General features: G+C 39.7%; 1 protein-coding gene across 1 annotated transcript in view; it reads left to right on the top strand.

The window, feature by feature from the left end:
- Positions 1–807: 807 nt before the first annotated feature.
- GABRA6 (gamma-aminobutyric acid type A receptor subunit alpha6) overlaps positions 808–14,663 on the top strand; it is a 33,767-nt gene continuing 19,911 nt past the window's right edge. The window contains exons 1-5 of the mRNA XM_066589799.1: positions 808–889; positions 1,154–1,221; positions 6,258–6,478; positions 9,869–9,951; positions 13,569–13,712. Coding sequence (XP_066445896.1) covers positions 1,219–1,221; positions 6,258–6,478; positions 9,869–9,951; positions 13,569–13,712 — 451 coding nt within the window. The 5' untranslated portion in view covers positions 808–889; positions 1,154–1,218. The remainder of the gene's footprint in view (positions 890–1,153; positions 1,222–6,257; positions 6,479–9,868; positions 9,952–13,568; positions 13,713–14,663) is intronic.

The following is a 14,663-nucleotide window of genomic DNA, read 5'->3' as shown; positions in this document are numbered from 1 at the left end:
ATTTAAAGAATAATTGCAATGGTAAAACTAATGACTGCATTATTATATGTAGAATTCTGGAACATGCTGAAATTATATAATGCCAATTATCTAATTTGGCATGTAATGCCTTAAAAATGTTCACATCATTTTTTTCTCCATACTACAATGAGAATACAACATACTGTAATATTAACATATGAAACTATTTCAATACACATGTCAAGTGCAAGGGCCATTTCTCTATCAGCGAGATACCGTAGCTTGTCCAGATTTCCTAACGGGTCCCTGCTAATTCTATGCCAGACCTAGCTGTGGATATCTTCCTTTTAATCTCCCATAATGCCTCATTCGATTATTGTCAATGCTCTCCAACCGTGTACTGTCCCTTCAAACATCTAATTCCCTCAGCTGAGCAAGTCAGTTGAGTCTTTGCATTGAGAGGGAAATCAAAGAGCGAAAAGGGGGAGAAAACCTCCATCTGCACTACACAGTTCTTCATCAAAATTTAGATGGATTATTGAAAAAGAAAAGGAAATCCTATGGCATGTGAAGCTTACCACGGGTGACTGGGTAGAGAGATTGCACTGGACATTTTATCAGCACCGAGGCATGGCTTGGCTGATCTTCTTGATGTACTACTTTGCTTTATGGTAAAGAAATTTACTTAAGATATACAAATACTGTATGCATGTCTAGACATTCTTAAGAAACTTGTATGAATGCACAGCTAAACACATAAGTATTGAATACATGAATGAAATAATATATCAATCTACATGTATTCACAGGACAAATAAAGGTTTTGGAAACTCTGCATTTGATGACAATGTTTACTCTGAGAATATAACACGCATCTTGGATAGATTGCTGGATGGTTATGACAACAGACTACGCCCTGGATTTGGAGGTAAAACTTTTAATTAACAAAATAATTCTGAAGGAAAAATATGATGTATTTTAAAAGATAACAGTCCTTAATTTAAGACTCCAAAATTGATGTAAACATAACACTGAATAAGTAAAAAAAAAGGTGTATTGTATGGAAGTTTTGCATTTCTATTTTCATTTTTATTTTGTTTCTGTTCATGAAGATGAAGAAACCATCATTTTATTTTTAAAAATGATGTTATTTCCTTTATTCATTAAAACAGTTTTAAAAATTTTCTGTCAGGTCGTGTCACTGAAGTTAAAACTGATATCTACGTAACAAGCTTTGGTCCAGTCTCAGATGTCGAAATGGTAAGAGTTCTACTTAATGGCTTTTTTATAATTGGGTAAAAATGTGTTTTGTAGTATATACTTGTAGTTACTGTGTTATTCTTCCATGTTACAATACACCAGCAGTGCTTAAGCAAACTGATTAGAACAGATTACTTAGTATAATCTGCTTGTCAGTGTATGCTGCAGAAGGTATTTGTGCCCTATTTCTACAAGCATGCTTTATATAGTTAGATATCTGTTAACCAAAACCTTGTAAATCATTGCTATATAAAATAATGCTAGCCTCTATATTAGGGTCAAAGTAGAATAGCTACATTTTATTTGAAACCTAAAGATTTTATTTACTTATCAAGCTTCTGTAGCTGTCTAATTAATACAAGAAAATCAGCCTAATACAGGAGACCAATTATTTATGATATGTACGAGTAAAATAATAATTAAAAAAATACATTCAAGTTTACTGTTGTTTACTAATGAAGTTAGAACATATAACTAAAAACATATAGAACATATAACTAAAAACATATCACTGTCAAAATAAAACGTGGACTTACTCTTTACTTACTACTATGTGTAATGTTGCTTTCACATTTTGAATTTGGTAAATTGGCATAAGTCTCACTTTTTCTTATATATGCAAATAACATAGAAACTATTTAAACTGACCGGGTTTTACTGTCTTCTGAAGATGCAAAGTTAATGCAACCTCATTGTTTATAAAGTCCACACATTGAAGAACGATTGTACTCGCACATTTGGAGCTCTACTCACAGTTACTGTAGCTTGTGGTGAGATTGGAATTGACCAAACATCCATAAAAACAGACATTTTTATTCCATTTTAAAACAGATAACATGGGGGACTCAGGCAAAGTTAAAGCAGGTGACAAATGTTTCCCAGACGTGAGGAAAATTGAGGGAAGGAGCGTGACTCACTCAAACAATTATTGCCTCCTTTAACTTTGGATACATCCATTACATTTTCTGTTTTCAGAAATGCTCTTTTCTCCTTAGGGAGAGCAACTATATACTATAAACTAAGTGAGGAGACTCAAATGGCCACGCACGCTCCTCTGGGTAATATGCAAATAAGGGAGATGGAATAAATCCTCCACAGTGCCACCTATTGAAAGGCCGCATTCCTTCGAGTCAAAGTGGGACTTTTTATACAATGCTTGTTACAATGACTGGGAATCAAAAGCAACGCGAGACTCCATGTACATACGTACATATTTTCTGTTTTAGCATGCATTGGAATAAAGTTGTCTGTTTCATGCACTTTTGGTGGCTGCCACAACTAGCCATTCGATTAGATATATTTTGCATGGAAGATGATATTTATCTGTTTATTTAGAAAAAAGGTAATCATTTTAAATGAGGCCAGTCATTCAGACAATTTACCATGCTCACAGGTGGGCTTGGTTGCGAGTGGTGGGAACTGTAATGAGTGCATCCATGATTGTGACCAGTCAGTGGAAATTTTATACATTAGTTGTGTTGGCAACCAAAACTTCTCCTCTTTATGATAGATTATAATATTTGTACTGATCAGTTATAAGGAAAAGTATATATATAAGCTATAAGCTATATACAAAATAGTTTATAACTAAGCAGAGGTTCTGATAAAAGAATGTGAATGATAAAAATAATAAAAAATAATATGTCTTAGGGCTCCTTCACACATGTGTATGCATTTTTACATTTGCCGACACGCACTGTAAATTTGCACGAATGGATGATTTTCCGTGATCAAGTCCCGAGCTTAAAGGGGTTGTCCCGCGGCAGCAAGTGGGTCTATACACTTCTGTATGGCCATAATAATGCACTTTGTAATGTACATTGTGCATTAATTATGAGCCATACAGAAGTTATAAAAAGTTTTATACTTACCTGCTCCGTTGCTGGCGTCCTCGTTCCCATGGAGCCGACTAATTTTCGCCCTCCGATGGCCAAATTAGCCGCGCTTGCGCAGTCCCGGTCTTCTGCAGTCTTCTATGGGGCCGCTCGTGTAGAATGCCGCCTTCGTGTAGCTCCGCCCCGTCACGTGCCGATTCCAGCCAATCAGGAGGCTGGAATCGGCAATGGACCGCACGGAAGCCCTGCGGTCCACGGAGACAGAGGATCCCGGCGGCCATCTTCAGCAGGTAAGTATGAAGACGCCGGACCGCCGGGATTCAGGTAAGCGCTGTGCGGGTTGTTTTTTTAACCCCTGCATCGGGGTTGTCTCGCGCCGAACGGGGGGGGGGGGGGGGTTAAAAAAAAAAAAAACCCGTTTCGGCGTGGGACAACCCCTTTAATTCCCATGGCTGGGTACGTTGTTTTAGCAAAAAAATACGTCGCAGACCAGAAATTCCTTGCTCAGCATAAATACCTGAAATGACATGGAATGCTTGAATAAAGGCGCCTGTAGGCTTTTTGCAGCGTTGGGAGCTGCTAAAATGATTCCCTCTCCTTTTTCCCCCAGCTCCCATAGGAGTCTATGGGAGCTGCAGCGTATATCGGTCGATAGATAGTTCCAGAACTATCTTCTTACCCAGCGTATAATAGCAGGCATGGATTTCGGTCCATATGTTCTATTTTTTATGGTGCAATGTTTTTACACACCGTAAATTCTCCCATGTGAACGAATGCATTGGAATACAATATATGTATACACGCTTGTGTGAATAAAACCTTACAGTGTAGTTCAGCATGAAAGAATCTTTGGAGAAGTGTATAAAAGGATGAGATAAAACCAGATCAGGGTTTCTCAAGCTACTACTGGGACTTCACCAGCAAGAATGTAGTGTGATCTGAGCCTCACAAATATCAATACCATCAAAATATTGTTCAATTTATATTGTTTTTGTTCTGATGGCAGAACAACATGAAAATAAATACAAAATGAATAAGTAATCTTGCTAAATCAGATATTGTTACTCTGAGAGAAAAGCATATACTGCAAGAGTGATTAGCAGATGATCATACCAGCCCAAACTATCTTTCGATCCATGCCTCATCAACAACTCAGGGATGCGTCACAAGTTAGGCCTGCTTTACAGTTTAAAGAAGCACTGAAGCATTGTCAGCTCTGAAAAATCACTGCCGAAAGCTTCCAATTGTGCTAAACAGTGCAAAACTTGTCGAAGAGCATCATTAGTAGCTGTAAAAGCCATTATGTAAAATACTAGGCTGCATCTACATTGTGGATGATTTAATGAATAGCCAGTTTGATAGGATCAATAGTTACAAGTTCACTAAGTTTTGATCTATAATAGGACACATATATAAATATTAATTCAGATTTAATGTCTAACCTTGTTTTCCCTCAGATGCATACAGAATCTAAGAGAACAAAATGTTCCATATCCTATGGATGCCATGTTACAGTGATTTTCTGCCCTAGAAATATAGCTTCTAAGTGAAAATACCTTTATAATGTGGTGCCATATGAAGGCAATCTACAGGGGCAGTGAAGACATATTTTTGGAAATGAAACCAAGCAACAGATATGGATAGATGTAAATTATGGCTACTAATAATCCGCATGCACCCTGTTTCTAGAGAAAGTAAATCTGGAACAGTCAATTCCAGAGAAGGATCCCCTGTACTTGCAAGTCATAGGTCAAATAACAACATGTCATTAAGCTGCTTCTAAAGGCTCATTTACAGGCAAAGACAATCTTTCAAATGATTGAAAGATTTACAGTTCTAGTGATCATTTTGAATAAAGTGCTAAGAACACTAATGTCCATTAGCACTTTTTTAGCTTCATTTGCATTTAAATGAGTCTCCCAGGAGCTGCTTGTAGAAAACCACAGGTGGTCTGAACTCTGCAATCAGCTCCTTTGTACTCCCAAGACCTGTCAGCTGAATGCAATGTAATCAGCACTCCCATGCAGAACACGGCATGCAGTCTGTTACCTACTCTCCGGCTGAATAATGGATTTTAAGCTCACTTTAAAATTATCCTTCAGTTGAAGAGTGAACGATGGTAGCATTTACACACAATAATCATACTTCATATGCCATTGTTTGAATGAATTTTGAGTGATAATTGTTGTGTCTAAATAGGGCTTAAGGCCCCTTACTGCCATGTATCAAAAGTGGTATGAACCATTTCACAATGCCATTGTTGTCTTATCTAAAATATACATTTTAGTTCTAGACACCCGTTCATAGAAAGGGTGCCGTGGAGTTAGAATGATTAATCTGTATAAGTATATATAGCAAATGGCCATTATGAAAAATATGCCATTGCAAGTAACATCCTCTCAGAAGACAAGGGAGCAATGCCTCCATCTGGAGAAATAAGGTTGAATCTCCAGAGGTTACAAGGCTTCCTTACCACAAGAGTTGCAATTCTGAAGAATATTGTCACCTCGAGAACTGGTCATAGCAGTAAAAGGTGATAATATCAAAAAAGGCTCAGATGATTTCTTAGAAGAAAATAACATCACTTCTTATAGAAATGTACAGAAGTTTTGTTCCCCATGCCTCCTTTTCCTTTAATCCCATCCTTTCCCGTTCCTTTATTAAACTTGATTGACATATGTCTTTCTTCAATGTAACTATTTGATCTATTGTTCTGTATTGTAGAATCAAAGTGACTCCAAATTGGCTCCATCTTTCCAACATGTCCAATAGTTCATTTTACAGATTACCCGATCAAATGTCATGTGTTATGATTATATAAAAAAAAAAAAATTGGCTATCAAAGTAATACATAGTATAACAAAAATTACTTGTTCTTGTTTTAAAAGTAATTTTAACATAGTATTTTCAAAGTATTATATATTTGCATATAATAATTCTACAGGTTTTCAGTTAATTTGCCTAAGAACATTCAAGCCATTTTGTACTGCTTGATTAAGTTTTTGTTCAGTGAGACATTAAGTAAAAGACTCATTCCCCCTCCCCCTGTAGTAGCTTTTTTAAGTAACTGCTTAATGGTAATAGGATTAAAATCATTAAGCAGTGACAGAAGTGTGGCTAACATGCTAGTTAAGTTGTCTATTAAATTATTGGGTCTGGTGTTCTGGCCTGAAACCTTTAATGGTCTTATTTTTCCTCTAGGAATACACAATGGATGTTTTTTTCCGGCAGACATGGATTGATGAGCGACTAAAATTTGATGGCCCCACAGAAATACTTAGGTTAAATAACTTAATGGTCAGTAAGATCTGGACTCCAGACACTTTTTTCAGAAATGGAAAAAGGTCAATTTCTCACAATATGACAACCCCCAATAAGCTTTTCAGAATCATGCAGAATGGGACAATCCTATACACAATGAGGTGAGGAAATTGTATTTCAAACGTCTTTCTAAAAATGAGTGGAAATTATTTCCATGTATATAACATTCAATTTTTCCCCTGTATTCATTTGACATTTTCACGTGGTACATACTAAATCACCCGTAAATGTCAAAGCCTAACATGATGTTAAACTTTAGTTGACCTTGATAATTAGTGTTAAAAGACAGAGCAAAAGTAGGTCATCGGAAAGCTTTAATATTGAAGACCACCAATTAATTCATTTAGAGGAGAGGGTTTTTAGACAAAGTGATGAAAATTAGTTATGATAGCAAGCATAAGTAGTGGGGCTCCAGTGAAAACTGACACTCACAAACCAGCAAGACCACTTAACTCTTGCAAGGCCACAGATTTCCCAAGCATCCATTGCTTCATTTATACTGTAATGTACAATATTCTTCTTGCTAATTAAAATTATATATTGATTATGTTTCTGGAAATTTTAATATAATTTTAACCACTATGATAACTATAATAATTTGTATAGATAGCAGTTTAAAGGACCATACACATGGCTATTTATCCCATGTGTATATTGCATGGACAGCACATTAACCTATTATTGACTATTCACGTGTGTGAAAAAAAAAATTCAGGATGTCCTATTCTGGTGCATTTCGAGGACAAGAGTAGGACATGCAAATGTGCAGTGTCCCACACATCAGACTGCACATGCATGAAGTGTCCGAGTGCTATCCAATGTGAAGTGTGCCCAAGAATCTGAGGTGCAACTCACATACGGCCATTCGAATATGACCGTATAGTATCCCACCATCACCACTACCCATGATTTATCTAGTCAGCTGAAACATGGATGGTTTCATAAAACATTTTTTAAATACTATAGAAGATTGTAATGCATTTTGCTCTGGAATTGGCAAAAATAGGGATGCATTTTTTCTATTTTTGAACATTATATATTTTTTATAGCGAGCTTTAATAGCTGTAGAAAAGTGTAGTACAACCAATCTCTAAATATCTACTCCTTTATCTAAGGAGATAACATATATTGATTGATTTCAGATTTCAGCACATTGGGTTTATCTACATTTTGAAGAAATAGGTTTTTAGAATTTACTCATACCCTTTTCTGACAAACCCACATTTATAATAAACCATGCATCTTTCTCAAGAATCTCTGCCCCCTTCTCAGTTAAATAAGAATTTCCAACCTTTAAAAAAATGCTCCAGGGTAGGGAATGGCATAAAACAAAAATAATAGCCATCACTCACCCATCCACTGTGCCTCTGTTACAGCACTGCAAATCAGGTTCCCTTCGCTCCTGCCCCTGTTGAAACAGGAAGCAATGATATCACATTGATCAATCACCTGACCAATTGCTAGTCTCAGCAGTCATGAATACCATTAAACAGTGATGGGCTGCAGCTTTCTTGTGAGGAATGGACAAGAAGTCATTGCTTTCTGTGTCAGCTAGAACAGAGGGAATCTAGTCATAGGAGGCCTATGGCAAGTTTTTTTTTTTTTTAAGTCAGAAAATTCCTTTAATGCTCTCATATGACACCATCAGAGGCTTGTCACCCCCCCCCCCCCCACACACACACACACACACATACCTTATTTGTTAACATTGTTGTGATTGAGGAAAGGTGAGGACTTGAGTAGGTTCATGGAAAATATGCTTAGATTATCATAAATTGAGATTCTTCTACTCATGTGTCCATAGAAGTCTCATAGGCTGTTTATTTGGTATGTATATGACATTGCTGTGAGAGTAATCAACAATGTCCTGTTCATAATTATAGAGGCTTTCCCCATCATATGGTACAGGTGGGAAATAATATAACATGGAGGTCTGACTATTTATATCAATCATTAGAATTTATATCAATCATTAGAATTAGGGATATCTCCACTTTAATCCAGTTGGCTGCAGAACAGAGGGTAAGTGGAGGCCATGTATGCACGTGGCCCACACTGTTCTCTAGTGGGAACTAAAGAAATAGCTGACTAAGGCCGCCTGCAGACGAGCGGAAATCCCGCCGCGGGATTTCCCGCGGGATTTCCGCCGCTGAAAGTCTGCATAGGAGTGCATTACAATACGCACTCCTATGCAGACGGCCGCGGTTTGGCCGCGCGAAATCTCGCGCGGCAAACAAACCGCGGCATGTTCTAATTTTGTGCGGAGCACGCACTCACCTGGCCGCCGGCTCCGGTCTGCGCATGCGCCGGCTGCGCGGCAGCCGGCACATCAAAGAGCCGGGGCCGCCAGGCGCGGGTGAGTACGCGCTCGCCCCTGCAGGCTCTGGGGTCGGATCGCGCGGCGAGATTTCTCGCTGCCGGATCCGACCCGCTCGTCTGCAGGCGGCCTAATGGAATCATGACTAATGAATAGAATAGGGGACTTCCTGATAATCTAGTAAGATGTAAAGTATGGGACAGCAAACAATGTGCATGTTAAATGAAGTTTGATTGTAAATAGAGTGGCAGAAAGGCAGGTGGAGACTAGGATATTTTGCAACTATTTTAACTTAACTAATCAACAGATATATACATTCTTCTCTCCAAAGAAGTGCACATGTACTTGAACATTGCAAACAGTCTCAACCAGACCTTATGACAACAAGGCTTAACAAGTATCAGTCTATTAATTCAAAAGTCACAGGCCTTTTGGTCTCAGAGATTATCTATATACAAAGTATCTTTTCACTTATTGCTAGTCCCATGAAGAACCTCCCCAATAGAGAGGCAATGACATAGGTGGCTTGTTTCGCATGTAATCTCCTCTCCTACAGTGGTGTCCACCCCCATGGGGAAGTATCCATACCACAGATGCATGGCTATAAGGGGCTAATGCTTGGGCTGAAGCATTGGCTACTGTTAACCTGATAGCACCAACCATGTTTCTCTTCTCCTGAACCCTGCTACTATTTATCAAGTATTAAAATCGGGAGAGACCCCCTTCTCCTCCTATAGGCATCTCATAAGGTCATTCATCTTCCCAGTGGGTAGCCTAGTCATCAATGCAGCCATTAGCTTCTGGTCAAGTGCGGCGGAGAATCCCTTTCCTACTGTACAGGGGTGTTCACACTGGGTCATGCTGTTGTCTGTGGCCATCCCCTACTTCTCTGAAGTATAATAACCATACTAAACAATGCTATGATAAAATAAATCCTATAGGATTGGTGTAGTCCAGGAAATGGTAATGGTTCTATGGTATATGCAATCACATTATTTAAACTTTGTCTATGCAGATGAATCTTGAAGCAGCTTACTCATAGTCTACCCAAGCTTTACTATTCATTATTATTAAATGATTATTCACAGTCATAAAGTATCACCGGAAGATAATATATATTTAGGCACTGCCTAGTATTGCAATATTACTAATACCATCATGATATTTACTCCAGGTTGACAATCAAAGCAGAATGCCCAATGAGGTTAATGAATTTTCCTATGGACGGGCATGCATGCCCACTGAAATTTGGCAGTTGTGAGTAAAATGAATGCATCTTTCAATGTGAGAACTTTGACCTATGTATTTTGAGCTGTATTTTTAGCCTTGCAGATTAATAGTATTTTTATAATCTTATAAATACTGTACTAGGAGTTGATATACAACTAATTTTCAATTTTTTTTATTTATTGGAATTACATGATCCAAACTCTGTTCTCTTTGGAGCTGTGGCCTCCATTTTTCAGGATTGATAACGGTATAATAGGTGTTTTTTTATTCTACTAGAGAGAATAGAGCAGCATAAAGATATTATGAACAAAGTCTAACGGGATTAAGCTCTGATCACAATGGCATTATGGCTTTATGTATAGGATACATGACGGATATGACAGATTAGTTATGTTAAATCAGTTTAGATCAGTTGTCATATGTTATGATCTTTTTTTTCCTTTCCACACTGACTTACAATGAATGTATGAGGGTCCTAACATGGATCAAAAAGTGATTTAACCTGGGAAAGATTTGTACATTAGAATATCTGTTAGCTAAATACATGCTAAAGACTCAGTCAGACGGGCGTTTTTTTCGCATGATTTGCGCATGCGATCTGCGCATATATAGAAGCATTGCTTCGCAATTGGATTGGTCAAATGGCCGCTTTTTATGCGGATGTCCGATAAATTATAGGACACGAGGAATCTGCGATTCCTTGTGTTCTATTATATGCACTCAATGGGGCCGGCGGCAGCAGCGCCGACCCCATTGAGAACATATACTACAAAGATCATTCTCCTCTGCCACAGCTGTAACAGCTGTGGAAGAGAAGAACGATGTTCGCCCATTGAATTCAATGGAGCCCGCAATACAGCCGGCTACATTGAAAGCAATGGGCTGACGCCAAGCGCGAGATGAATTTTCGGGAAGGGCTTAAAAATATAAGCCCTTCCCTTAAAATCATCCTAAAATGTGTAAAAATAAAAAATATATATATATACTCACCTTGTCTCTGCAGCCGGAGTTTAGCCGCGGCCGTCTGGCAGTTCTCCTGAACTGCTCTGTGTAGTATTCAGCAGCTGGGGATTTAAAATCCCCGCCTGCTGAATGGGCTGCCTCTGATTGGTCACAGCCCTCACCAATCAGAGGCAGCTCTCACTCACCCATTCATGAATTCATGAATGGGTGAGTGAGTGCTGTCTCTGATTGGCTCAGCGCAGGGACCAATCAGGGACAGCTCTCAGCATTGAATGACAGCTGAGAGCTGCCCCTGATTGGTCCCTGCGCTGAGCCAATCAGAGGCAGCACTCACTCACCCATTCATGCATTCATGAATGGGTGAGTGAGAGCTGCCTCTGATTGGTGAGGGCTGTGACCAATCAGAGGCAGCCCATTCAGCAGGCGGGGATTTTAAATCCCCAGCTGCTGAATACTACACAGAGCAGTTCAGGAGAACTGCCGTCCGGCCGCGGCTGAACTCTGGCTGCAGGGACAAGGTGAGTATATATATATTTTTTATTTTTACACATTTTAGGATGATTTTCAGGGAAGGGCTTATATTTTTAAGCCCTTCCCGAAAAATTCATCCCGCGCTCGCCGGCAGCCCATTGCTTTCAATGTAGCCGGCTGTATTGCCGGCTCCATTAAATTCAATGGGCGAACATCGTTCTTCTCTGCCACAGCTGTTACAGCTGTGGTAGAGGAGAATGATCTTTGTAGTATATGTTCTCAATGGGGTTGGCACTGCTGCCGCCTGCCCCATTGAGCGCATATAATAGAACACAAGGAATCGCAGATCGCAGATAGGCGCGATCTGCGATTCCTCGTGTCTGGCCCGATTCGCCGAAAACGATGCTAGCTGCAGATTTTTCGGTGAATCGTCGACCTCGGTCACGCGATTTGCGGATGCGCATCCGACATGCGATCCGCAAATCTCGGCAAAAAACGGTCGTCTGACCGAGGCCTCACAGTGTTTCATATATGCTCTAGTTTAGAACTGGTGCAGAAGGCTTACAAATAAGGGCTCCCACACACTTTCGATTGCGTTTTTTGTTAACCCGATTGTCAATGGGACTTTCTAATGTAAAAAACGCAACGCAATGCACCAAAAACACAGTTGCGTCGCGTTTTTTACATTAGAAAGTCCCATTGACAATCACATTAACAAAAAACGCAATCGCAAGTGTGTGGGAGCCCTAAAGCAAAGAGGCATAAAATCTGTTATTTTCATAGTGTTAAGTAAAGTAATAGAAGTATTTGAAAGGAGGATGCCAAAACATTATATCAATAGAATATAAATAATTATAATTATGGGTACATAGAAACACACCAGATTTTTTTAACTATACAGTCCTCCATCATGAATACAGATATAAGAGATTTTAAGTTGACATTTAACATGTTGTGATAACTACAATGTGCTATAAGGCCGCGGTCAGACAAGCGATTTTTTTCACGCATGTATAGGCAGAAAATAAAATTGTCTCTATTAGAAACAATGCTTTTCAATGATAGCAGTCACATGTCTGTTTCTTACAAGCGCAAAAAATGTGCACATGCAAAAGACAGGATATGTGAGTGCAAATGCACCTGGTCACGTGATTTTTTTTTTACATGCGATGCGTGATTTTTTTTCCCCCACGTCCATACATGCGTGAAAAATTAGCTCATCTGACTAAACACTAAGGCCTCATGTCCACGGGCAAAAGAAGAATTCAAATCCGCAGCGGATTTTAACTCTTCTCCTGCACGCGGATCCGCATCCCATAGGGATGCATTGACCACCTGCGGGTAGATAAATACCCGCGGATGGTCAATAAAAGTGATTTTTAAAAAAATGGAGCATGAAAAAATCTGGACCATGTTCCATTTTTGTGCGGGTCTCCCGCGGGGACAGTTCCCGCAGGCTTCTATTGAAGCCTATGGAAGCCGTCCGGATCCGCAAAATTCGGAATTTACTCACCCGCTACGGATCTTCCCTTCGCCGCGGCTCCATCTTCTCTCCGTCGCGGCCGGATCTTTCTTCTTCGGGCCGGCGCATGCGCGGGGCACGTCACCATTCGCCATGTTTTACAGCCGTGAACCTGCAAAAATAGGACATGTGTGCAGCATAGGGAATGGCAATGGTCTGCCGGCACCCTGTAATTGTTTTTCAGGGAAGGGCTTTAAATATAAGCGCTTCCCTGAAAAACAAGACAAACTACTGTAAAAAAAACAAAAAAAACCCACATACTCATCTTTCTTCAGCTGCTGGGGTTCAGCTATGTCCTCTCTACACTGTCCTCAGCTCTGCAATGTAGTTATTTGAGCAGGCGGAGAATTAAAATCTACGCCTGCTGAAAGAGCTGCTTCTGATTGTCTGAGGCGCTCAGCCAATCACAGGCAGCTCTTGCCTGTCATTCAATACTGCAATTATTTAAAATTGTGAAAATAACATAATGTTTTTTTCAAAACTATATTAGCCCGACTATTTTCTGATATTCAGTCCTTGCCCTGGTGCTTATTGCATCCTTACAAGTATTACTTATACTTATTAGTTTTAATATATTAAAGTATTTCAGCATAGGCATTTTGTTGCTGAAATGCTTTTACCCATGTTGAAAGCATTGTTTGAGAAGCACCTTGAAGCTCATCTTCTTCCTATTATTGCTCATATACAGATGCCTACCCCAAAAGTGAAATTATTTATACGTGGAAAAAAGGTCCACTCTACTCAGTAGAAGTTCCTGAAGAGTCTTCTAGTCTTCTGCAGTATGATCTTGTTGGACAAACCGTTTCCAGTGAAACAATGAAATCTAATACAGGTAATTTAAAAGGAATGTATTTTGATAAAATGACCAATTGTTTATGAAGAAGTTGGCTGAGTTTACACATCATTTAAATGCCCAACCACTATGGTGCTGCTGCTACAGCTTTCGAAGCGGTCATGCGAGATCATCATTCAGGTGACCACTGTAGACAATCACTACCTTCAGCAGCCATGTGTGAAAGAATGGCATGTGTCTGATTAGGCCAATAATTGGCTACCTTGGTTATGTAGACAATGATTGTGACATCATTGCTGCAGGAGATTCTGATCCCTGCAACAGCAGGGATCAGAATGCTTTGACAAGAGCTCGTAACTCACTTGGAAGATGGGTAATGCTTTTTATTTCTTTTAGGGCTTATTTACACAAGTATATATTGGCCGCCGCTTCCATCTGAGCAGTCTTTCCTTCCCTCCCCCTCACTGGCCCTCTGCCTCTCTCCTCCACTCTGGCATTTGCAATGGGAGGGGGTGAGGGGGCAGAGCTAAGCTCTGCTCAGTCCCACCCACTCCCATTGCTGGCTGTGGCCAAGGGGCGGGGAGGGGACGGGAGCTTGGCTCCGCCCCATCACATCCACTCCCATTGCAAACACCCGGAGGGGAGGAGAGAGGCAGAGACCTGGTGCAGGGGAGGGAAGGGGAGGATTGCTCATATGGAAGCATGTATCGGTCGGCTGTGAAAACACTGGCTGATATACGCTCGTGTAAACAAGCCTTTATGTTGTTATCTGTTCTCTGCCAAACTTTGAAAACTCACAAACAATCCCTCACTTTTTAAAAATGTTTATCTTTGAAAATATTTTCTACATCACATTCTATAGCATTTTAAAAAGAATTCCTGAAATTATGCAGTTTTTGTACTGGCTATTAAGCATCACAATAGTTTGACAAACTGTTTTTGTAAGGATCGCTTTTCAGCAGTAATCTCATTATCATCACCAGCGGGATT

This window comes from Eleutherodactylus coqui, chromosome 2, assembly GCF_035609145.1.
Source record: "Eleutherodactylus coqui strain aEleCoq1 chromosome 2, aEleCoq1.hap1, whole genome shotgun sequence".
Lineage (NCBI taxonomy): Eukaryota > Metazoa > Chordata > Amphibia > Anura > Eleutherodactylidae > Eleutherodactylus > Eleutherodactylus coqui.
This window is presented reverse-complemented; position numbering and strand designations above follow the sequence as displayed.